We start from the raw sequence: 25,834 nt of genomic DNA, 5'->3' as shown, positions 1-25,834 counted from the left end.
CTATTATAAATAATCTATAAATTTTCCTGTAAATACAAAAACAGGGTGAAGAAATTATTAAAGCCTGTACTTAATACAAAACACAGTGAAAGGCGGGAATCGCCCATGGGAATCCTATCTTAGCTGATTTCTGGATGTTTGTTGTGAGATTTAACCACATTTTGGAAGTCTGTGCTTTCTCAGTCCCCAAAATGGTGGCCACCACCCTTTATATCCCCCAGAAACCAGCTCCACGTGCTCAGGGCAGCTGCTCTGTACAGTCTAGATGGTCGGGGATGGGAAGGCCTGTTATGATGGTCAGACATTTGTTCCACACAGTGAAGGTGGGGCACACGGGCTGCGAGAATGTGATGTCGAAAGTGTAGAGGTGGATGGAGTTCAAGGCATCATAGAAAGCGATGGAGCCATTATCGTAGTCTAGCAGAATGCCGACGCGCCGGAGGTGGGGGGCTGGCTCGATGGGAATCTCCTTGCTGTTGTGTCTTACCACCCAGGTATTGTGGCAGCGGCACAGCACCCAGGAAGCAGAGTTCTTGCCAATCCACTCATGCTTTGGGGCTGACTTGTATGCAAGGCCAATGGCGTACCTGCAGATGCAGAAGAGCAATGACGAGAACCATGAGCCACACTGCACACATACATGAAATCCTTTCTGTGATCCTTGTCATCCCTGTTCACTCTTTAGTGAAAGCTTGGGCAAGAACCCTGACCCCTCTTCCCCATCTTCTTCCCTTCTGGACATAAGAGTTGGCAGAAAAGGGCCATTATATTGACTCAAATTCCTGTTTACAGTGCAGATGTTATGAGAGAATTAGAACTTTGTATTTGGCTGTCTTTTTTTTTTATATTCATGATGACCCATGCAGTAGATTCTTGAGACCAGTGGCATCCAGTAGAACCTTCTGCAGTGACTGACATGTTCTGCTCTGTTCAATATGGTAGCCACAAGCTGCATGTAGCTATTGGGCACTTGAACTGTGGCTGGTGAGACTGAGGAACTGAGTTAATTATAGTCAAGTTAGTTTCAAGAGCTGCATGTGGCCCATGGCTACCATCTTGGACAGCACAGCCCTAGACTTCTTCTGACCTAAAGATCTTCTGACCTTCTTTGAATTTTTCAACTGACATCTTGCCTGTCATCTTCCATGACTTCACAAGGCAAGCATGGAAAATAAGTTTCATTTATGGGGATAGGTTCTTTGCCATCTCCCAGCCTCAGTTTTCTCATCTGTAACACAGGAACAATGACTGTCATTGTGTCTCAGAGTTATTTTGAGGAGTTAAGGAAAGAATATGTGTTAAATCCTGGGCCTAAGACCTAGCATAGAATAGCCAGTAATTGTTATTTTATGATCTTTGCTCAATGACACATGACTAATAACTACCAGAATAGGAATTTGACCCGAGGATAAATTAAAAGGCCACATGACTTAAACAAAACTCCCTAATGCCTTTTCTCACCAGAGGAGCCCTTTGGGTTTTATTTCCTACTATATTTACAAACATCCTGAATGTCTCTGAGCTGGTAGATGTCCTAGTTAATCTAAATGTTCTCTCACTGCTCAAAAAAAAAAGTTCTAAATTCTTTCTACAGTGTTCTAAGCTTCTTAATCTCTTTTCAGCCTGCTGAAACATGCCTCCATAATGCAGTATTTCTCAGTTATTAAGATAAGCAAGGGCTTCCCAGTGATAAAGAATATGCCTGTTAATGCAGGAGATGTGGGTTCAATCCCTGGGTCGGGAAGATCCCCTGAAGGAGGAAATGGCAACCCACCCCAGTACTCTTGCCTGGAGAACTCCCAAAAACAGAGGAGCCTGGTGGGCTGTAGCTGCAAAAGAGTTGGACGCTACTTAGCAACTAAACAACAAGATAAGCAAAACCCATCATTCTTAATAAATAGTGAGTGATTCAGAGTTCAATTCTTAACATGTTACAGTAGAAACCAGTCTAACTGGATGTTGACATATGGTACCTTACTGCCATAGAGAGAAAAACTTCACTGGTCTTTGACATAATGACATTCTTTCAAACATCATGTGCTGGATTTAGAATATAATCACTTAAAGAGTGATGTGTTCAAAAAAGAAAACACACCATGACTGAATTAAGAGAGGATGGAACTGATCCTCTGGTAAGCATTGGGTACCAGCCTGTGTGCTGTCAAACCTCTGCACTTCACCCTCGTCAATTCTGTTCAGCATTTTAGGGACACTCCTGGGGCTGCATTTCCCAGAATCCTCTTTCCAATATGGAGTCCTGGTCAGATTCTGCCACTCAAACCCGTGCACAAGATCCAGAAGTTCTAAGAGAAGGCAAAACACTCTTTTCCAGACAGTAGACAGCACACGTGAAGTCTGTGTAAGTTTCTGGGCAGACTCCTGGGTGTACCTTGCCTCTGGGCTATGAATAGCTTTCTGCCTTCCAGGAGAGGAGTAGCAGGCTCCCAGAAGCCTTGGCCCTCTTTCTCCTTGGTGGACCTAGGAAAAGACTTCTTTTTCTCTGAACCCTAACAGACACTTTGGAAATGTTTTTGTTTTGCACTTTTCAGTATTCTCCCGCAAGACATTCTATCTGTCCTGGCAGACACCATTTCCCTTTTCAGATAATTTGAAACTTGCATTTGCATCACAAAATAGCCACATTTCTGTATTGTTTCCTTCTTGCTGCGGTACACCATTTTTATTTTTTAGTAAAGAACTTTTGACATTCCTTTACCATTTGAACCTTAACTGAACCCCCTATGGAGTAGCTGTGGCAAGTATGACTGACTTCATTTAGCAAATAGGAAAACCAAGAGAAGGTTAAAATGAGCAAAATCTAGACTCTCGCCCCTTCCCCCTTCAGCTGGGTTCCTGTAATCTGTGCGTGAACCCACATTTAGTTAACACCATTTCCTAAAATACCAAGAGCACATTAACAGCATTAGAGTAAGAAAATAACTACGTGTCTAGTCCATTAAGCAACGGAAAATACCATTATATTATCATTAATCTGTAAAATCATGTGCATATTTCCAGTGAGCTTGAAAGGTGCAGGCGGAAGGCAATGTTCCATTAAGGTATGCAGTGAGACTCAGAAAATTCAAAAAGTATAAAATGATGTTTCTCAGAGCAATGTTAACATGCCCCATAGCATGGATTATAACATACAAGTAAATTTCAAGTCAGCACTATACTTCACAAGAAAATACATGCATTATTAGATGTTGCAAATCAAAGTATTACAGGCATTTGATAGTAAAGGTCACCCTTTCCTCACTACACCTCCCAGGAAATGTTAAACTACTTTCTACGTGAGAATTTTCTGAAACGGACACGAGTTTGTAAAGATGTGAAGCGTGGCAATTAATGTGAGAATATTTTCCCCCTGCCTCACGAGTTGGTTTTGACATCTGGTGTTTTCAAGGTAATGCTGATCTGTGTTTGTATAACTGAAGTGGTGTGGTGGAATTCCCCACACCATTCGTCAATGGGGATGAGATCATAATGATCAGGTATCATTTATCATAAGTAATTATTAAGGGGGTTGTAATTATTTAGACACTGGATTCTGTCCCAGATTAACAGAGCCCGTTAATTAACTAGAAATGTTTGCTCTTTTGCACCTGCAAAAATTAACTGTATTTTCCTTTGGGCTTTTATCTTGCCCCAGTGCAGCTACACATTGTAAATGCCAGTCTGGACCAGAGCCAAATATAGAGGGAGGATCTGTCCTTCATCCTTCAGAGGGATGTTGAAACAGGAATGTTCTGAGCAAAGAGAACCTTGAGGGTCACAAGAGGGGAAAAAACCTACTTGCTTGGCTAATATGCAAACCGTTGTTTGGAAAAAGCCAACACCCAAGCTTATGAATGTGTATCAACACTGTAAAGGACTTAGACATACTACGTTATTTGCATAGACTTGAACTGAAAGGTTTCTTTTTTGTAAAATAAGTGTTTTAGCATCTTTATCTCAAAAAAAATACTGTTACCATACTCATCATCTGCAAGTTAGGCAGTTTTCAGTTTTAGAGTTTTTTTTTTTTTTTTTTAAAGCAAAGATTCAACTATCACTTATTCACCACAGTAAGCCTTAAAGTGTATTTTTTTTTCCTTTATGGTTTATTACAGGATATATTTTCAAAAAACTTCTCTTGGAGCCACTGATTTGACAATGTTGTGTTAGTTTCAGGTATACAACAAAGTGAATCAGTTATCCATAATACACATATCTTGGGAAGAGCCCCTGGAGGAGGACATGTCAACGCACTCCAGTATTCTTGCCTGGGGAATCCCATGGACCCAAGAGACTGGTGGGCTCTGGTCCATAGCGTTGCACAGAGTCGGACATGACTGAAGCAACTTAGCACATACACGTATCTGCTCTTTTTTAGACTCTTTTCCCATATAGGTCATTACAGAGTATTGAGTAGAGTTCCCTGTGCTATACCATAGGTCTTTATTAGTTGTTTGTTTTATATATAGTATAATAATATGTATGTGTCAATCCCAATTGCCCAATTTAACCCTTCCCTCCTTTGTCCCTGATAACCATGAATCTGTTTTCTATATATGTGACTCTATTTCTGTTTTGTAAAGAAGTTCACTTGTATCATCTTTTTAGATTCCACATATAAGTGATATCATATATTGGTCTTTCTCTGTCTGATTTCACTTAGTATGATAATCTCTAGGTCCATCCATGTTGCTGCAAATGGCATTATTTCATTATTCTTTTTATGACTAATTATTATAGGATATTGAATATAGTTCCCAATGCTATACAATAGGATCTTATTGTTTATCTATTCTATATGTAATAGTTTGCATCTGCTAGTCCCCAACTCCCAGTCCATCCCATCCCCTCCTTCCCTGGCAACCATAAGCCTGTTTTCTACCTGAGTCTGTTTCTGCTTCTTAGATAAGTTCACTTGTATCATATTTTCGATTCCACATATAAGTGCTATCACGTGGTATTTGTCTTTCTGTTACCATGATCATCTCTAGGTCCATTCACACTGCTGTGAATGGCATTGTTTCACTCTTTTTATAGCTGAGTAATATTCCATTGTGTATATATACCACATCTTCTTTATTCTGTTGATAGACCTTTAGGTGGCTTCCATGTCTTGGCTATTGTGAATAGCACTGCTGTGTACTTTGGGGTACATGTATTTTTTCAAAGCATGCTTTTCTCTGGATATATGCCCAGGGGTGGGATTGCTGGATCATGTAGTACTTTTATTTTTATTAGTTTTTTTTTTTAAGGAAATTCCATACTGGTTTCCATAGTGGCTGTAGCATTTTACCAAATCTGGCCGTCAGTTTGTTTTTATAAAGTTTTACTTGCACCCATTCGTGAATGTGTGGTCTATGGCTGCTTTTCCCCCACAACAGTAGAGGTGACCAGTTGGGAGAAAATCATCTGGCCTGAAAACCAAAAATACTGGCTCTCTGGCCCTTTACAGACAACATTTGTGGACCTTTGGTTAACAGCTTGTACGCTGATTGCACCTATGAGCTGTGTGACCTTGGGCCTCAGTCAGTTCATCTGTAAAATGGGATATTAGTACTTACATTTCTGGGACTGTTAGGATCAATAAATGAGCTACCATTTGTAAAATGCTTAGGCCAGTGCCTGGCACAAAGTGCCAGATAAAGGCTGGTTAGTAAAAATTATAATTGTTCATAAAGGGAGCTATTTAAGTGGCCATCTATGAGACAGGAGGGCAGGGTATGAGTTTGTGGCTGTGGAACAGGCAAGGTCAGTTTTGTAAGGTGAACTTGGTAGAGTTCACTAATTCCCATGTCCACTGCCCTGACCTCTACCCCTTGGGCTTAGAGCCCAAGTCACTGGGCTGGACCTAAAGGAACACTTTGAAATGAGTCTTGGCCGAGGATCACTGCTCCCCCCACAAGCACTGATGGGCCCAGTTTAGAGTCACAAAACACACAAGGCAACAGAAACTAACTTCAGTGATGAAGAACAGGAATTAAAGTAGGAACTGGTGAATTTTCTCTGTAAAGGCCATAAAGCTAATATTTTGGCCTTGTGGACCACAGAATTTTGTCTTACCTAATCAACTCTGCTGTGTGGGTCAAAGGTAGCCATAGACAATATGGAAAAGAATGGGCCTGGCCGTGTTCCCATAAATAGCTTATTTATAAGAAGACACAGTGGGCCAGGTTTGGCTGTAGTTGGCTGACCCATGCTTTAAGGCATGAAAGGGCAGTATTAGCATACTAGCCTTCCCAGGGACTGGGGCTCAAGTCTTGCTGCAAATAAAAAATGGATGGAGTTAAAATGAGTTATTTTTCTTATTGGCCGAATGGTATATTAAATGATTGCTTAGTACATATTCACTCTCTCCTCTCAACTCCATGGGAGGAATATACTTCCCTGTACCACTGGCCTTGAGCCTGGCTGTGTGACTGGCTTTGGCCAATGAGAAGTTAGTAAGACATGATACAAGCAGAGGTTTGAAATGTGCTTGCATAATTGGGTTTGTACTCTCAGATTCCTCAAGAAGGATATGACCTGAGTAGCCCACATGTCCAAACAGGATGAAGAAGCCCATGGAACAGACCTAGATCCAACCTTCAGCTTAAGCAAGGCCCAGTTGAGATTAGCCTTGATCAGCTATCCCAGAGATGTGAGTGTCAGTGAACAGTAGTAAATGATTGTTGGCTGAAGCTACTGAGTTTTGGGGTGTTTATTATGTAGCATTACTATAGCAACAGCTTACTGATAAAGCTTTTGTGCATATTATTCTTCAAGATGGACCTTGGGCTGGGTTGATGGTCTGACAAAGTATAGAATGAGATATGCTATTTTTAAATAATTGTAGGACAATATCCATCAACAGCTGAATGGATAAAGATGTGGTACATACACTCAATAGAATACTACTCAGCCATAAATAAGGATGAAATAATGCCACTTGCAGCAGCATGGATGGACCCAGAGATGATCATACTCAGCGGAGTAAGTCAGACAAATATCATATGATATCACTTATGTGTGGGATCTAAAATATGACACAAATGGACTTATTTACAAAACAAACAGACTCACAGACACAAAAAAAAAACTTGTGATAACCAAAGCGGGGAGAGAGGAGGGCTAAATTAGGAGTTTGGGATTGGCAGATACAAACTACTATGTATAAAAAGGTGGGGAATAAGGTCATGCTGTGCAGCACAGGGGGCTATGTTCAATATCTTGTGATCATCTATGGTGGAGGAGAATGTGAAAGAGAATACACTTCGATCAAAGTGCCTACCATGTGCTTCCGCTTATGACCACTTCCCAGTAATGGCGGCCGCTATCAATGAACACGTTTCCAGCTACGCCATAGCTGCCTTGGCTGGTGAAGCGCTCGGGCGTATGGCTCTTTTTGGATGATGACTCATCACGTTCTACCGTCAAGTTATCATGGGACACCTTTAGCTTTCGATGTGCAGATTTGGGGTCCAGTTTAAATGGCTGGCCTAGAAACAGGGTTACAAGACACAAAAAAGGTAGATGAAAAGAACTGTGGATTTTAACTTCAGCAAGAACATATTTTCAGAATAAGCTTTAAAAAGGACAGTAAAATAGTGAGGACAAACATGTCCCTGCCTCCGAGAGCTCGCAGTCAGCTCTGAGCTGTGGGTGCAAGGTTGCTTCCCTCACTGTTCAACAACAGTGGGTGAGGATCAAGCAGTCTGTGGTGCAAGCTTTGCTGGGGATCCCAGCTACACACCAGCAGCACAGTTAATTTGCTGGCCGACATCATCCTGGAAGGGAGGAGAAAACGAAGACTTCATTTTCAACCATTCCCCTGTTCAGCCGGCTTCAGATGAATTCATGCTCAATAGACCTCAGAAACCAAACACATCAAGACTGCAGGTTTTAATGTACAGAACGTTCTAATGGCTTATATTATTTTGAGACTGTTCCAAATTAGAGCAGTATTCTCATGAGCTTAAAACGATGATCAAATGGGCTATTTTTCAGCCCATAAGATCAGGAGGAAAATGTGGCAGGTTACTACCTACCTGGGTGTTTGAGTCCCAAGTTCATTTATAGATGTAAAAGTTCCTTTATAGACATAATAAGGTCCTCTCTATTTCATTTATTCATCTTTGCATTTTGAACATTGAACCATTGTAAAATTCTGGCTGAATCACAACTGAATATCCATCCTCTCATTAACTGTTACTGCTTTGAAAATTCAACACTGGTGTGGGGGCCATCCTGTCATTCAACCACGTTGCATACCAGACACTTAAAGGCAGGAAACGGATTACAATGTGATGCAAATACCATGATGTTCAAACTCCACTGCTGTGTTGGAAGGCCGCTTCTGCACAGTGCTCAGACACAGTCTGGTAAGTCTGACTATGGCAATACAGGATGCTGGCTGAGAAACTGAGGCAGAGAACCTGGAGCAATTGTGTGTGTTACGTCATATGCAGGAAGGCCAAAGGGTATCACTCCTTGGATAAAAACATGACAATGGCACTTCTAAAATTCTTTCTTATAGATCAGGGACCAGCATACTTTTTCTGTAAGAGGCCAGATATTTTCCTATTTTCAGCTATGCTGGCCATGTGGTTTCTTCTGGGGCTATTTAACCCTGCAGTCAAAACATGGCAGCAGCTAGAGACATGGGTGAACAGATGGGCAGTGCTGTGTGCCAATAAAACTTTATTTACAAAAACAGGTAGCTGAATCTGGCCCATGGGCAATAGTTTGCTGACCCATTTTTAGATTTCTGTTCATATCAAAGAAAACCTTAAAGGGGACCTGAGAAAATGCTCAAGTGCTGAGCAGGCAGGGGTATTCTCAGAGACTATAAGACCTACTGAAGTCCATGTGTAGTTTAAATTTTGGCCTGGCTTATTAAAAAAAAAAAAATGGTCCTCAGGAATGATCACACCAGTTAAGACAAAAAGACTCTGAAGATAGATTGGCTTAAAAGGTGTGATAAACCATAATGGAAAAGAATATGAGAAATGAATGTATCTACATGTATAACTGAATCACTTTACAGCAGAAATTAAAGCAACGTTGTAAATCTGTATTTCCATCAAATTTTAAAAAAAGAAAAAGGTGATGATAGAATGTGCCTTAAAAATAATTGGACCCTAATGGGTGGTTAGGAAGGAATTCCATAAAGGTGCAGCCATCACTGAAGATGAGGGTTGTGTTATATTTACCCTTCTCCCAGTGAGGAAGATCAGGCCACAGCCATTGAAAAGACTGGCCTTATAATGGCAAGATCCATCATGTTTACCTCAGCTCCCACCCCGACCCACACATACACGGAGCAGGGTCTTGCCATCTGGTGTTAGGTCCAACCCCCTGCCTCCACAGAGAACAAATTCCACCTGTGCCATGTATATGTTTCTCAAGGAAACTATGACCTACTCTGTCTAGGTTCAAAGCTTTTGCTTTAATGAGGATAGATTAGTTCAAAGAAGAAATTAATCATTTACTTGGCTAAATAATTCAATGCATTGTAAGATCTGTATACCTAAGAGTTCGGCAAACTATAGCCCGCAGGCCATATTGAGCCCACTGCCTGTGTCTTTCAATAAAGTTTTAATGAAGCGTGGCCAGGCCATGCTTTTTGACCAGAGTTGAACACCTGTGACCAAGATCATCTGACCTGCACAGCCCAGAACAGTTACTATTTGGCACATTACAGAAAAAGTTTACCAACCTCTTGTACATAATTTAATAACATCTGGTCAATGATTGCATGTCTAGAAGTACAAGATGACCTGTCCATATGAAATGAATACATTATCTTTAGTAAAACCAATAAGGCACAAATAAGAAGCTTCAAAGATCCATTCCACAGAATAAACCTCAATGTATGTATTGGGTTGGCCAAAAAGTTCATTTGGGTTTCCCATATGCTGTTACAGGTTTTTTCCAGTATGTATTCGTTTTTCCCCTTATTCTCCAAAGACATTTCCTTCTCTACCAGCAGAACCCTTGAGAAATTAGCTTATATTTAAGAATATATGTCTTAAGGACAGATATGTGGAGTAAAATTAAGTGACTTGACTACTAAAATCACAGATTGGGTTAAATGAGGGTTCTTCTTAAAATGTATTTCCTATAGATAGGCTGGCAACCCTAAAGCATGATGTGATGTTGACATACTCCAATCGACTTTCTCCTGGGAGGTCTTATGCAAACAAATACCATATTATATAGCATAATATTTCTAGACCAAAAAGATGTGGAGAAAGAAGAGGAGGATAAAATAAAACACATGTGGGCAGAGAGAGAGAGTGGGAGATGACAGTGTTACAAGATGCATGTACGCATAGCCCGGTTCACTCTTCGTTGTTGGGACCATCCTGGACACAGTGGGATTTTCCCATCACCCCTGGCATCTAACCACTCAACACCAGTAACACCCAGCTGTAACAACCAGAAATGACTCCAGATGTGGCTCAGTGTCCCTCTGGGGACCACAATCACTTCTGATTGAGAATCACAGACCTAGAAGCTACCTGAAGAAAGACTTAGTAATTTGAGATTCTGCTGTTGGGGCGGGAAGATCCCCTGTAGGAAGAAATGGCAAGCCACTCCAGTATTCTTGCCTGGGAAATCACATGGACAGAGGAGCCTGGTGGGCTACAGTTCATGGGGTCACAAAGAGTCGGACACGACTAGAGTGTGCACACACACACACATATATGGAAAAGAAGACCGTTGGCAATTTACAGAGAGTCCTAGCTCTGTGCCAGGCTTGGAATAGAGGATTGGATGGAAAAACCCTGATTCCATGCTGGCTCTTTGCTTGCTGTCTCAGGTTGTAAGCAATGCCTCGGACAGAGAAAAGGGAAATGAAGGGGGCCAGGGGCAGCTGGAAGGAGAGCAGGTTAGAGATGATAGTTCTGCTGAGTTCATGTCACATACTGTTTGTCTTCAACTTCCCAGGCTCACTGCTGCGGCTGCCTGCCTGGTTGATGGCCTTGACAATGAAGATGTACTTGGTGCCGCTCTGCAGCCCATGGACCGTGTAGTGGTTCTGCTTGATGTTGGGCACGATCATCCAGCTATCGGCCGAGTTGCACAGACCTGCAAAGCCAAGCAGACGTGGTGAGTTCTTTGGAGCAAGCATGGGGCAAATCTGTATATTAAGGTTGTGGAATTTTCAGTTATTGGGATCACCAATGAAAAGCTTTGTGACTTCTTCAGGTGCCACCAATCAACTTGAGTGTTCAGTGTCTGCTTACAATAAGGACAGCAACCTGTATTTATTACTATATATTCTCACCATGTACTCTAAGTGGAAAGACCAGCTAAGATGACTGTTTTGCAAATTCTGTTCCACGTGGATGGGAGCAGTAGTATCTTAAGCACCATGCCTGGTCATGTGTTACTAGGTGCTGTGGGATGGAAAGAAAGCAAGTGACCACACATCCCTCCCCCCAGCTTGCATCATGATTACCGTTCAATCTTGGATCTCATCAATTTTGAGACTCACAGAGGGTAAGAACAGACCCGGATCATGTATGAGACATCGGCCTCACTAATGGAGATGTAGGAGGTTCTATTTTTTTGCTTCTCATTCTCCACCCTGCCCAGGATGGGTGGAGAGGGGAGAGACAAGAGTCGGGCCCAGTACCAAAGAGATGTTTTCAGCATCAGCCACAGCTGCACAACAAAATGGCTTCCTTTTTCCTCATGTTCTTCCCAGCATCGTAAAAGTAGTGACTTTGTGGCTACTCCTTCTAAAGAGATAGGATATGTTGTCTTTTACCTCCTGGCTTTGGATTTGGCTATGTGACCTGCTCTGGCCAAGAGAACGAGGCTGCAGTGACAACACACCAGTGGCAAGAGGAGACATCACAAGCGCTTGAGAGTCTGTGGCCCTCTTGGGCCTCTACCATGGGGAGGACATTCTGGATTGTCTGCTCATCCAAGTGGGAGCAGAGACACAGGGACCAGCTCAATGGCCCAGCCAGTTCAGGACTGAGACCAGCAGAAACCGGCCAACACCAGCCCAACTTTGGACATGAGAGCTAAGAAAATGATTATGGGGCTTGTCTGTGGCCCAGTACTGGTGTGGTTGTAATTGATTCAGGACATGTGTTCCTACAAAAACCCTGGAGCCATGTGGCACCCAAAGGCAACTCAGAGCCCAGTGGAGCTCTGACAAAAGCATCACCAGGGGCTGTGACCAGCTGCATCCCCAGTGTGGCTGGTTCCAGAACAGAGCAGGGCCAGTGCTCTGGCTGCCCGCTGCAGGATGTGGTTTGAGGAGCAGTTTGCGGATTTACGATGCTGGGAAGAACATGAGGAAAAAGGAAGCTGTTTTGTTGTGCAGCTGTGGCTAATGCTGAAAACATCTCTTTGGTACTGGGCCTGACTCTCGTCTCTCCGCTCTCCACCCATCAATCTCCACTCTAATCAAACCTTTGCCCAGCCCCCTGGTGACTGGGCTGTCCTGGCTGTTTCCTGACTCTGGTGAATTTCCTTCACTAATTCTCAGTAGAAGGCCGAGCCCTTCCACTTCCTGAGGGGCTTCTCAACTTGCCACCCCTCCTTCCCTTTCAGGGGATTTGCAAGTCAAAGGGTTAGTTCTTTTGATCTTGAGGCAACTTACACCTTAACCATACTTCATCTTACCTCTTGGAGTTTCTAATGAAATGTACAAAGAAATCACAAATGCATATCCATACCAACCCACAAGTATCAGCATAGCAGTTCAAGATGTTCACGCCCCAACAGCTGTCTCTGAATCCTACTAAATACCATCTCCAAGTTTTCAGTTCGGCATTGTTCATGAATCTCACCAAAGAACTTAAAAATTATGAAAAATTATGTTAATTATGAAAATTCACCCCCTAAGATATGTACCTGGGGTACACAGTATTTTCAGCCACACTTCAATGAATCTTTAAATAAATAAATATACATGTTCACATATATGAGAAACCTTGTGAATTTTCTCTTACTCTTTTCATTTCCATATCTCACAGAGTTGCCATAAAGCAAGGAAGTAATGTGAGGCTCAGACAAGAGGCTGAGGGTGGTGTGTCAGTGTTTGGAGATGTACCAGAGTAACTAAGGCCCCATTCACCCCTCACCCCCAGCATCCCCCTCATTCTCATACCAGTTCTCACCTGTATAAGACCGAGGTACACATCCACATGTAGCTTAGTAACATGGGACTCTCCCACTTACATATCTCTCTTGATCCTTTCTCATTTTCCCTTTTCCCTGAACATAGAGGTAACAAACTCAACACTTCAGGCAAGTGTCACAACCAAACAGCAGATGTTGATCCAACCAAAGAAGGGTCATTTTGAATTCTGAGCTCTGGGCCCTAAGAAGCCTCTAACTCACCTTTGGATTCTGAGCTCTGGGCCCTAAAAAGCCAATAACTCACTTTAGATATTTAATAATACTATTACAGTACTAATAAAACAACAGACAGAAAACAAACTTAAAGTTATCAAAGGGGAATGGTGAGGAACAAATTAGGAAGCTGGGATTAACTCAGACATACACACACACTACGATATATGAAATAGGTAATCAACAAGGACCTATTATAGAGCACAGGGAACTCTACTCGACAGTTTGCAATAACGTGTAAGGGAAAAGAATCTGAAAAAATGTTTAGCTGAATTACTGTGCTGTTCACCTAAAACTCACACAAACTGTACATCAACTATACTTCAATAAAAATTAAAAAGTGAAAGAATGAGCTTTTCTGTTCTAGGATAACCCACTCATATTCCTAGACCTTTATCAATAGCAATCTGGCGTGGAAGCGAACAATAATAGCATTCACTAGAATCAACTGAGAATCCTATCAATGTTGGTGCATTTACACTGTTCTGGTTTAATTGCATATGTAACAGCAAAATGACTATTGTGGTCAAAGAAAGCAAATGTAAAAATGTTTCAATAAACTTTACATCACTGTATAACCCCGATGCAGGGTTTCATGTGGTGGGGGAATGCTTTCAGCAACATTGTAAAGCAGATGTCTGAAATTGCTGCAAACTGCAACTTGGCTTAACCTAAAACAAAAAGATTAAATGTTTCAGAAACCCTTTCCAAACTAAAAAGGGACCCTGACCATCCTGATTATTTTGAAGAGGTCACTAATTTTTTTCTGTGAATATTAAAAGAACAAAATGTTTATGGAGTAGTAAAATGTGATTGGATAACTTGACCCTGGGACAGTCTGCTTTCATGAATGCCAACGCTTAAAATTTAGGCTTACCTCCATCGCCAAGGTCATAGTTGAGAAGTTGATTATAAATGCCAAGAAAACAGTCCTATGTCGACCATTCTCTGGTGGGGCCTGGAGTAAGTGGGATGCCTCAAAGTGCACCATTATTGCATTGCTAGTGTTGGTCAAGTGCCAGCACCACTTAACTTCTTGCATATGGCGCCAAGCACCAGACTTCTCTGCCTCGATACCCCACTGTGTCGGGATTGATGACCAGGTTTTATTCATCACTTTATGAAACACCCGCATAACTATCCAAACTAAAACGTGTACTTCTCTCTAAAGTCATTTTCAATCATCTTTGATGGGATGCCAACACTCACCTTCTCCAATTCAGCCTGAAGTAGTAAAACAACAGTGGAACTTGGAAGATAATTAGTTCATATGGCAACAGTCTAGTTAGGTGATTTTGTATTTTTTTTCTCTCATTCACAATGGGTCAGAAGCATCTCCCTACATGATGGTGCTCATTACTAGATCCTAGTTATGTTTGGGATTTCAGAGCCTTGTAGAGCAACTGTCTGTCGTCTTACAGTAAAACATTATGTATAAAACATTACGCAACAATGGACACCCTTTAGAGAGACTGCATACCAGCTTTTAACACCCTTTGTCTCTTCGACCAGAGTGGAAAGAAGTGAATGCTCTCTTCCTTCTTCTGAATACAAATGGTATATATCTAAAAACCTTCATGAATATTTTCAAAATGACTAAAATAAATTAAATACAGATAACTACTTTGCCATGAAAGCCTGAAGACATGGATCCTTTGACTTTTGCCAATAATAAAAATAGGCTGCTGGGAAAAGGTTCCAATTGAAGATTTTCAATGATGCATTAAAAATCGTTTTGGAAAAAACATGGAAACATTGTAAAATTAAATACATATCTATGTCTCAACAAGCAATTCGTTAACATCTACAGTCATAAGCCTGTTCATAAAAATGAAAAATAAAAAAAATTAACATTGTCATTAATTTTGCATTTGAGTGTATGAATTTAATTAGGGATAGTCTTTTTATAAGATTAAAAAGCTCCAGAGATAGTATCTAATTATCCTTCACGAAAGTCAGTTGAGGGCAATTAACTAGAATTTATTATGACAAGTGAAGGAACCATGACTTAGGACAGTAAAAGTCTGCCTCGTGGCACATGGAGCTACAGCCAGCTTTGGAGCATTCTTTCTCCTAATTTTCCATAGAGTTTTATACTCTTAGATCTTATCATTCAGTAGAACATCTGCAAAGGAGAGTCTTTTCAACTGGCAGGAGAGATGAACAAACAACATTCAGTGAAGGCCTTTCATGTGAAGACTGTGTTAAATGCTATTGTGTAGATCAGGGGTCCCCAACCCTTGGGCCATGGACTGGTGCTGGTCCATGGCCTGTTACAAACTGGGCCACACAGCAGGAGGTGAGCAGGTTGGCCTCCAAAAATAAATGGTCCCTGGTGCCAAAAAGGTTGGGGACAGCTGATGTAGATGATCCTGGCAAACTGCATGACTGGCCTTTATCATGTGACAAAAGATATAATGACAATGAGTCTAGTCTATATTTTTGTAGGAACAGTAACACTGAATAACAGAATGGGAAAGACTAGAGATCTTTTCAAGAAAATTAGAGATACCAAGGGAACATTTCATGCACAGACGGGCTCAATAAAGGACAGAAATAGTATGGCCCTAACAGAAGCAGAAGATATTAAGAAGAGGTGGCAAGAATACACAGAAGAATTGTACAAAAAAGATCTTCATGACCAAGATATTCACGATGGTATGCTCACTCACCTAAGGCCAGACATCCTGGAATGTGAAGTCAAGTGGACCTTAGAAAGCATCACTATGAACAAAGCTAGTGGAGATGATGGAATTCCAGTTGAGTTATTTTAAATCCTGAAAGATGATGCTGTGAAAGTGCTGCACTCAATATGCCAGCAAATTTGGAAAACTCAGCAGTGGCCACAGGACTGGAAAAGGTCAGTTTTCATTCCAATCTCAAAGAAAGGCAATGCCAAAGAAAATGCTCAAACTACTGCACAATTGCACTCATCTCACACGCTAGTAAAGTAATGCTCAAAATTCTCCAAGCCAGGCTTCAGCAATACGTGAACCATGAACTTCCAGACGTTCAAGCTGGTTTTAGAAAAGGCAGAGGAACTAGAGATCAAATTGCCAACATCCGCTGGATCATCAAAAAAGCAAGAGAGTTCCAGAAAAACATCTATTTCTGCTTTATTGCCTATGCCAAAGCCTTTGACTGTGTGGATCACAAGAAACTGTGGAAAATTCTGAAAGAGATAGGAATACCAGACCACCTGACCTGCCTCTTAAGAAACCTGTATGCAGGTCAGGAAGCAACAGTTAGAACTGGACATGGAACAACAGACTGGTTCCAAATAGGAAAAGGAGTACGTCAAGGCTGTATATTGTAACCCAGCTTATTTAACTTATATGCAGAGTACATCATGAGAAACGCTGGACTGGAAGACACACAAGCTGGAATCAAGATTGCCGGGAGAAATATCAATAGCCTCAGATATGCAGATGACACCACCCGTATGGCAGAAAATGCAGAGGAACTAAAAAGCCTCTTGATGAAAGTGAAAGAGGAGAGTGAAAAAATTGGCTTAAAGCTCAACATTCAGAAAATGAAGATCATGGCATCTGGTCCCATCACTTCATGGGAAATAGATGGGGAAACAGTCAAAACAGTGTCAGACATTATTTTTGGGGGCTCCAAAATCACTGCAGATGGTGATTGCAGCCATGAAATTAAAAGACGCTTACTCCTTGGAAGAAAAGTTATGACCAACCTAGATAGCATATTGAAAAGCAGAGACACTACTTTGCCAACAAAGGTCCGTCTAGTCAAGGCTATGGTTTTTCCAGTGGTCATGTATGGATGTGAGAGTTGGACTGTGAAGAAAGCTGAGCACCCAAGAATTGATGTTTTTGAACTGTGATGTTGGAGAAGACTCTTGAGAGTCCCTTGGACTGCAAGGAGATCAAACCGGTTCATTCTAAAGGAGGTCAGCCCTGGGTGTTCTTTGGAAGGAATGATGCTAAAGCTGAAACTCCAGTACTTTGGCCACCTGATGCGAAGAGTTGACTCATTGGAAAAGACTCTGATGCTGGGAGGGATTTGGGGGCAGGAGGAAAAGGGAATGATAGAGGATGAGATGGCTGGATGGCATCACCAACTCGATGGACGTGAGTTTGAGTGAACTCCAGGAGATGGTGATGGACAGGGAGGCCTGGTGCACTGTGATTCATGGGGTCGCAAAGAGTCAGACATGACTGAGTGACAGAACTGAACTGAACACTGGCAAACACAGGGCTAAGACCTTTACTTTTAGTATCTCAATGATGTGAAGCTAAAAGATTACCTCTTCTTACAGATGAAGAAATAGATTCAGAAGATGTTCAATAGTTTGTCCCAAATGATAGTGCTAGTGAGGTGAGGACCAAAGCTGGGATTCAAATCCAGGTCTCCTTCAATCATAACAACTATGCATAACAGTTAAGAAAAGAATAATCTATGGCCTAAAAACACATGAAACTATGCTCAACATCACTCATTATTAGAGAAATACAAATCAAAACTACAGTGAGGTATCACCTTACCTTGGTCAGAATGGCCATCATCAAAAAGTCTACAAATATCAAGTGCTACAGAGGATGTGGAGAAAAGGGAACCCTCCTACAATGTTGGTGGGAATGAAAATTGGTACAAGCACTATGAAGAACTTTATGAAGGTTCCTTAAGAAACTAAATATAGATCTACCATATGATCCAGCAATCCCCACTCCTGGGCACATATCTGCAGAAAACCATAATTTGAAAAGATACATGCATCTCAATGATCACTGTGGCACTATTTACAATAGTGAAGACATGGAGGCAACCTGAATGTCCATCGACAGATAAATGCACAGTGAAGATGTGGTACAGATATATGGTGGAATATTACTCAGCCATTAAAAATGAAATAATGCCATTTGCAGCAACATGGATGGACCTAGGGATGACCATACTAAGTGAAATACATCTGACAAAGATAAGTATCATATGGTATCACTTATTTATGGAATCTTAAAAAAAACAGCATAAATGAACTTATTTATAAAACAGAAAAACACTTTGAAAACAAATTTGGGGCAACACATGGGGAGAGGTCAGGGGAGGGATAAATTAGGAGTTTGGGATTAGCATATTTCCACTACTATATATATAATAGATAATCAACAAAGACCTACTGTGTAACACAGGGAACTAAACTCATTATTCTCTAAAAATCTATATGGGACAAGAAACTGTTAAAGGACAAATATGGGTACATACATATATAACTGAATCACTTTCCTGTATACCTGAAATTAACACCACACTGTAAATCAACTATAATACAAACATTAAAATAAAAAATAAAGTGATACAGACCCAAGGTTGATAACAACAACAAAAAAAATGATGAAATAACACTCATAAAGTAAATAATACTAAATGTATGATATAATGACTAAACCATATAATTCCACCAGAACATGCTGTTAACCCCATAAACTCCCATATATTTTTCCCCAATGGTGCTATTCCCCTCCCATCACAGAGGTAACCATCATCCTGATTTTTATAGTTTTTAGACCATGTGTACATCTCTAAACAAAATAGTTTAACTTATACATGTATAGATACTCATAGTGCATTGATACTTTTATCTCCTAATTTCTTTAACAATATTTTTGTAAGATTCATCCATATGGTTTGCTAGAGATCAATAATTTTCAACGCTATTTAGCCTATTGTTTTTACTAGTATAGTACAAGTGAGTGCTACCATCTTCTTAGTCAGGAAAGACAAGCCAATAAATACTCTGTATTCTCTCCTTCCTTGTCTTTCCTTGATATTTAAATCCAGAAATGCAATCAATCTGAAAACAGTCACCCAATAGAGGAATCAATAGGGCGTGCGATACTCACTCACAACATTGGCTTGTCCGGTGAAGATGGTGTACTGGAGCTCATAGGAAACCACACTGAATTCATCATCGGAGGTCCAGTGAACGGTTATGGTGTCATAGGAAGCCGTGCAGAGCTCTTCTCTAATTGTGGGAGGGTTGGGAGCTGTGGGAAACAAGAAGGTCATCAGCAGAGAAGCAGACACGTCTGGGATCCCTTTCAAAGGAGTTGTCCTGATAGTCAAAGCAGGCCTTTTAAAATCTATCCATCAGAACTATTATCGTAGAGACAGTGATCCCAATCCAAAGAACATTTCATTAGCTGGTTATCACTGTGATTTTTCCCAGGTGGTGTGACTTCAGCTAGCCAATATTTTCTCTGTGCATCATGAAAGCACATCTATAAGGGTAAGTAAACAAGACTCTCTTATCCATGGAAGAAAACATTTTAAACAAAAAGTAACCAAGATGAACTTTTGTCATTTTGCCCCCATTTTGAGGATGCAAACTTTTTCAGTGAAGAGCTAGATGGTCAATATTTTAGGCTTTGTGGGTCATATGGTCTCTGCTGTTGCTGTTCAGTTGCTAAATTGTGTCCGACTCTTTGCGACCCCATGGACTGCAGCACGCCAGGCCTCCCTGTCCCTCACTGTCTGCCGGAGTTTGCCCAAGTTCATGTCTGTTGAGTCGGTGATGCTATCCAAGCATTTCATCTTCTGCTGCCCTGGTCTCTGCTGCAACTATTCAATTCTGCCTTTGTACAGAAAGCAGCCAGAGACCATTTGTCCACTGATAGACATGGCCAGGTTCTAGTAGAACTTTATTAACAAAAACAGGTGAAGACCAGATTTGGCATGGGAGCCAAACTTAGCCAACTTCTGAGCTCCAACATGCCACAGATTTTTATATGCAGCCACTTATCTGGAAAAATGCTGATGTTTGTTAACCCTTGACAAATCAGCCAAATAATTCTTCAAAAATTTTCTTTTGATAGATGTGTTGACGCCTTATGAAAATTTGTTAGTGGGGTTCTAGTTTCCTCTCATTTTTCAGTTTATAGGTGATATTTCAAATTAAGAAGATGAGTAACAATCAGTCATATCTAAGAAGTACATTCTCTTTCCCCAAGAAAAACAGGATTCCTTGGCATTTGATTAAGTTTATTATTGGGCAAGGCTGCTGTTTTATGTCTTGAACACATTCTGCAGCAGAGAAGTCTAAATCCTACCCAAATGATGATTTTTCAGTTGACTTCTACTGGGTTGATTTCAATAACTGGTTTTATGAGATGAGTTGGTGAGCAGGAAAAAGCCTAGGCATTGAGTGCTTTGCATGGGCAATAATATTTTAGAGCAGGGGCTGGCAAACTATGGCTATGGGCCAAGTCTGGCCCACTGCCTGTTTTTGTAAATAAAGTTTTATTGGAACATGGCCAGGCTCATTCCTTTATGTATTGTCTCTGGCTGCCTTTGTGCAATAGCAGAGTTGAATAGTAGTGACCATATGTCCTGCAGAGGCTAAAATATTTACTATCTGGCCCTTTACAGTCAAAGTTTGCCAAGCCCTGGTTTAAAGAATCAATCCAGGCCTGTGTTTCCATTCTTCTGTACACCAGAACCTAACTTCAAAAGAAGAAGTAATATGCATCTGACAGATGAGCCATGTTTGCTTACACTGTTTAGAGAATTCTTTACTGCTTGAAACTTTGGTTAGGATGGATGACTCCTAAAGAAACCTGAGGAGGGAGGAAAGTTTATGAAAATGGCAAAATTTAAAATTTTGATTGTTTTAGTAGTCTTCACTTGCCACCTGAAGATACATCCAAGCCAACTATTATATGAAGCCAACTAACTTTCATGTCTGCAGCATAAAGTCAGTTAAGCCAGCTTAGTCTATTGGTTATTGAATTTCACGAACACTGTGGAGCGCTTACATGCAGCAGGCACTGCATTACGGTGTGCAGTAAGAAATACTACACAGCCATTAAGAAGAATGAAATAATGCCACGTGCCATGGATTTAAGAGATTATCATGCTAAGTGCCATACGTCAGATAGGAAAAAAATACCATGATATCATTTATATGTGGAATCTAAAATATGACATAATTGAAACAATCTATGAAACAAACAGGTTCACAGACATAGAGAACAGACTTGTGGTTGCCAAGGGGTGGGAGAGGGATGCAGTGGGAGTTTAGGATTAGCAGATGTAAACTATTACTTTTATTTTTTTTTATAATTCTACTCTATTTTACTTATTTTTAAGCCTTTCCTACATTTTTTAAATTAATTAATTCATTTTTTGGAGGCTAATTACCTTATAATATTGTATTGGTTTTGCCACACATTGACATGAATCCACCACGGGTGTACATGTGTTCCCCATCCTGAACCCCCCTCCCACCTCCCTCCCCATCCCATCCCTCTGGGTCATCCCAGGGCACCAGCCCCGAGCACCCTGTCTCATGCATCGAACCTGGACTGGTGATCCGTTTCACATATGATAATATACGTTTCAATGCCATTCTCCTTTTAGAGTGGATAAACAAGGTCCTACTGTAGAGCATAGGGAAATATACTTAATATCCCATGATAAACCATAATGGAAAAGAATTTTAAAAAGAGTGGATATATGTATATGTATAACTGGATCACTTTGCAGTACACCTGAAACTAGTACAACATTGTGAATAAATTATACTTCAACAAAATACAATTTTTAAAAAAGATAACTTGAAAAAAAAGTTGTTCACTAAGATCAAAGGACTCTACAGAGCCCTTTTAAAGCATTCTTTCTGGAATGTGACTTGATATATCTGTCTCCCAAAGTATCCACGTGCAAGATGTAGTGTCATGTGCTGTGACTTGAATGAAGAGATGACCTTCCACCCGGGAGGCCCAGCTGCATCATAAAACATGCTTGTTACTGTCTGTGTGGTCCCTGTTAGTGTGGGATCACCCTGCATGGATCATTTGGAGAAATATTTATTCTCCCATCACCTAAATAGTTCCTGGAATTATTTCTCTGTCAACTACTGTAGAAAGATTCGGTTCTTTCTGCACTGCTATATATGATTAAATATAAAGAACAGTGTTGGAAATAGGCAGGTAGCTGGGAGACACATGGCTATAGCTGTAATCAGAGAGGAAATGTCACCTCTCTCGCTTATTCACTTGACATACCATTTAGAGGCGTGTCAGGGGCAAAAAAAAAAAAATCTTGTTTTAATAGTCAGGCAGGCTAACCCTGTTTTGATTATAAAGCCAATGGCTTTGTCCTAAAAAGTCAATATCCAATTTACTGTAAATGAGAACAGCAGCGGGTTGCCAATTTCAATATTCACACAATTGGTCCCGTAACTGTTACTTTCTTGCTTCTATCATAAACAGGACACAAGCAATGATGGGCTAATACTTCACAAACACTTCATTTCCTGCTTACAAATGTCTGATAAACTATTTGGACTTGGCAATATCAGCCAAGCATTGTATGTTATGGCCAGGATCGATGTTATGTCTAGAAATGGTCCAAATTTGTATTGGAGGTTGACAGCTAAGAAGGCATAATAACAGGTACCCCATATAGTCTCTCGTTTGGCATAAACAGCCATTGGGATGATATATGGTGTACACATTACAAGTCAGTGCAAACTAAGGTCACAATTTCCCCTGCAGTCAGTACCTTGGCATTCACACACAGATTAGAATGGGCATACGTTTCCTGAAATGCTATTAAACAACTATTGGGAAAGGGGGAGGACACACTCTTATCAATAAGACACTGATTTTGTGCAAAAATGGCCACATGCCCAGCCAAACATTTTGCAGTCATCTTTGCCCTTGGGCATGACCTTGCAACATGGATCTGGCCCATAAGACAGAAGTGGAAATTTCCTGGATGGGTCTTTTTTTACTTTTTTAAAAAAGATTCACTTATTATTTTGGCTCTACTGGGTCTTCATTGCATTCTCTAGTTGCAGTGAGCAGGGGCTATTCTCTATTTGCAGAGCACAGGCTTCTCATAGCAGTAGCTTTCCTTGTTGCAGAGCATGGGCGCTAGGGCTCATGGGCTTCCATAGTTGAGGTACACGGACTTAGTTGCCATGTGGCATGTGGGATTCTACAGAAACAGGGATTGAACCCATGTCCTCAGCATTGGCAGGCGATCCTTAACCCCTGGACCACCAGGGAAGCCCTGGATTGGTCTGTCTGCTGAACAAGGTTTTGGTTTTCCTAAATAAAGACAAACCTGGTAGACAGAGCTTTTGGTCATCATTTCCCCTCTTGTCCTTTTCTTTTTGTCTGTAACTTGGGCATAATGTTTGGAGGTGGAGTCGTAATGGAATCATGTGGCAAGATGAGGATAGCAAAGCAGAAAAAGAGCCTGGTGTCTGAGGTCATCACAGAACTGCTGTCCAGCCATGAGTGGCACACCTCTGCTATCCTGTTTTCTGTGATAGGAATCCTCTCTGAGGGGTTCAGTCACTGCTCACTGGATTTTCTCTTGTTGCAAACACACCCATTCCCACATAATACAAGAATAAAGGAGACTTTTATTTAATAGGATGCTATCATATAAAGCATTTCAGTGCCAGAAAGGCTGACCTGAATGGTCCGGTATAGTAGTCATGAGCTCCATGTGGCTCTTGACATTGCAATTAAATTTTAATTAAAGCAAACTACAAGTAAAAACTCAGTTCAGTTCAGTCACTCAGTCGTGTCTGACTCTTTGCGAACTCATGAACTGCAGCACGCCAGGCCTCCCTGTCCATCACCAACTCCTGAAGTTTACCCAAACTCATGTCCAGTAAAAACTCAGCACATGTCAAATTTTCAGTAAACCTATGTGGCTAGTAGGTACTTGACTGGACAGTGTGGATGGAGACTGTTCTTACCATCTTAGAAAGTTCTATGGATTAGTGTTAGTTTAGATAAATCTCAGAGCTATATCCATGAATAGCTGAAATCCAGTTTGATTCCTTACTGGACATGCTTTCTGAGTCAATTTCTTCCTTTCTTCCTAGGAATTATACGGTTTGAAAGAATTCCCTACGATAAGATGTTTCTAGAGTGACTTGCCTCCCTTGCAAATGCACAAAGGCTAAAAATAACACCCTGGGTCCAGGTAAGGAAAAAACTGGTCTTCTGGGTACAGCACCCTTGAATATACAAGTGTGCTTTCTAACCACAGACTAGAAAAATACACATTACCCAGTGCTCCCTCTCTCCTACTTCCCTTTTCCCAGCTGTGTGTGTGTGCACGCATGTTCTCTCTCTTGCTCTCTCTCTCTCACACACACACATGATGAGAGTGGAGATGCTGATGTTGTGCTCAGTTAAGGATGTGGTCTCTTGAAGGTGGTAGATCCTAAGTTCAGTGCACACTTGGATTCGCTCTGTACACAGAGCTTCTCTGAAGTCACAGGCACTGCAGCCTTGGACAATACAGATGAAGGTGTCCACTCAGTCCACATTCTATCATGTTTGTTCTTGCCTTAGTTGTTTAATTGCTCAGTCGTGTCCAACTCTTTTGTGACCTCATGGACTGTAGCCCACCAGGCTCCTCTGTCCATGGGATTCTCCAGGCAAAAATACTGGAGCAGGTTGCCATTTCCTTCTCCAAGGGACCATCCCAACCCAGGGATCAAACCCGAATCTCCTGCATTGGCAGGTGGTATCTTTACACTGAGCTACCTGGGAAGCCCAGGGGTTGACAGCAGAGAAAAATTTGGGAGCATGGTTAGGAGTAGGACTAGCCTGAGGTTTTCTTGTATTATGGCTGATTTTGTTTTTTAAGCTTGACCCCAAAGAAAAAGCCTGTCAGAAACCACAGAACTGAAACATGGCACCAGAAATCCTACTGTGATCTGGGGGACATTTGCTATGGTGACCTTCGCCAAGATGAAATCCAGCCTTTTAGTAGAAAGAACAGAGATCTTTGGAGTGTGTACAGACCTGAGGTAAATCCCAATTCTGCCTCTCTCTAGCTGTCTGACCTCCAGCAAGATGCATGACCTCTACTGTTTGCAAAATGAGGATTATAATACCTGACCTCAATTCGATGTTGTGAAGGTTAAACACCAAGAGGTGGAGCAAGGTAGATACCCCATCAGAGTTAGCTGCCACGTTTTTCTCTGCCAAGGTACTGTGAGAGTCATCTGCCTTGTGGACACGAAATGGAAAACAGCCACGCTAACCCTATACTGGCTGATAAGAGGTATCATGTGTGGTACCCATACTCTGAGAAAAAATGGTGGTAAGTGTGCGTTTAGTGACCTAGATTATCTTTTTGCCTCTGTCCCCAATTGAATCTTGGGCTGTATTATTTTGCTTAGAAAAAAAAAGGAATGTCAAACATTTTTTACAGGAATATTAGACTCCATTCCTCACCAGAAGTCCACACCTCTGGTTTTAGGAAACTCATCTAGTGGCAAAGTTTTGTATTACTGAATATACCCGGTATTCAAGAAAATACCAAAGACATTACCTGTAAGGTAATCCAGACATTCTAGCAATTTCTTCTCTCGGGAAAAATCTAAGGCAAAGGTGTCAAATGTGTCATTGAGGTTGATTTCAGGAATGAGGACCTGGGATGATGCTGTTGCCATGGAGACTCTGTAATTGAAACAAAACAACTT

At 41.2% G+C, this 25,834-nt stretch overlaps 1 protein-coding gene across 1 annotated transcript in view; it reads right to left on the bottom strand.

The window, feature by feature from the left end:
* Window positions 1-238: 238 nt before the first annotated feature.
* MID1 (midline 1) overlaps window positions 239-25,834 on the bottom strand; it is a 130,116-nt gene continuing 104,520 nt past the window's right edge. Inside the window, exons 5-9 of the mRNA XM_052663404.1 lie at window positions 25,684-25,811; window positions 19,218-19,361; window positions 10,906-11,067; window positions 7,265-7,472; window positions 239-587 (exon numbers count right to left, since the gene is read on the bottom strand). Of these exons, the coding sequence (XP_052519364.1) occupies window positions 239-587; window positions 7,265-7,472; window positions 10,906-11,067; window positions 19,218-19,361; window positions 25,684-25,811 (991 nt within the window). The remainder of the gene's footprint in view (window positions 588-7,264; window positions 7,473-10,905; window positions 11,068-19,217; window positions 19,362-25,683; window positions 25,812-25,834) is intronic.

This window comes from Budorcas taxicolor, chromosome X, assembly GCF_023091745.1.
Source record: "Budorcas taxicolor isolate Tak-1 chromosome X, Takin1.1, whole genome shotgun sequence".
Classification (NCBI taxonomy): Eukaryota; Metazoa; Chordata; class Mammalia; order Artiodactyla; family Bovidae; genus Budorcas; species Budorcas taxicolor.
This window is presented reverse-complemented; position numbering and strand designations above follow the sequence as displayed.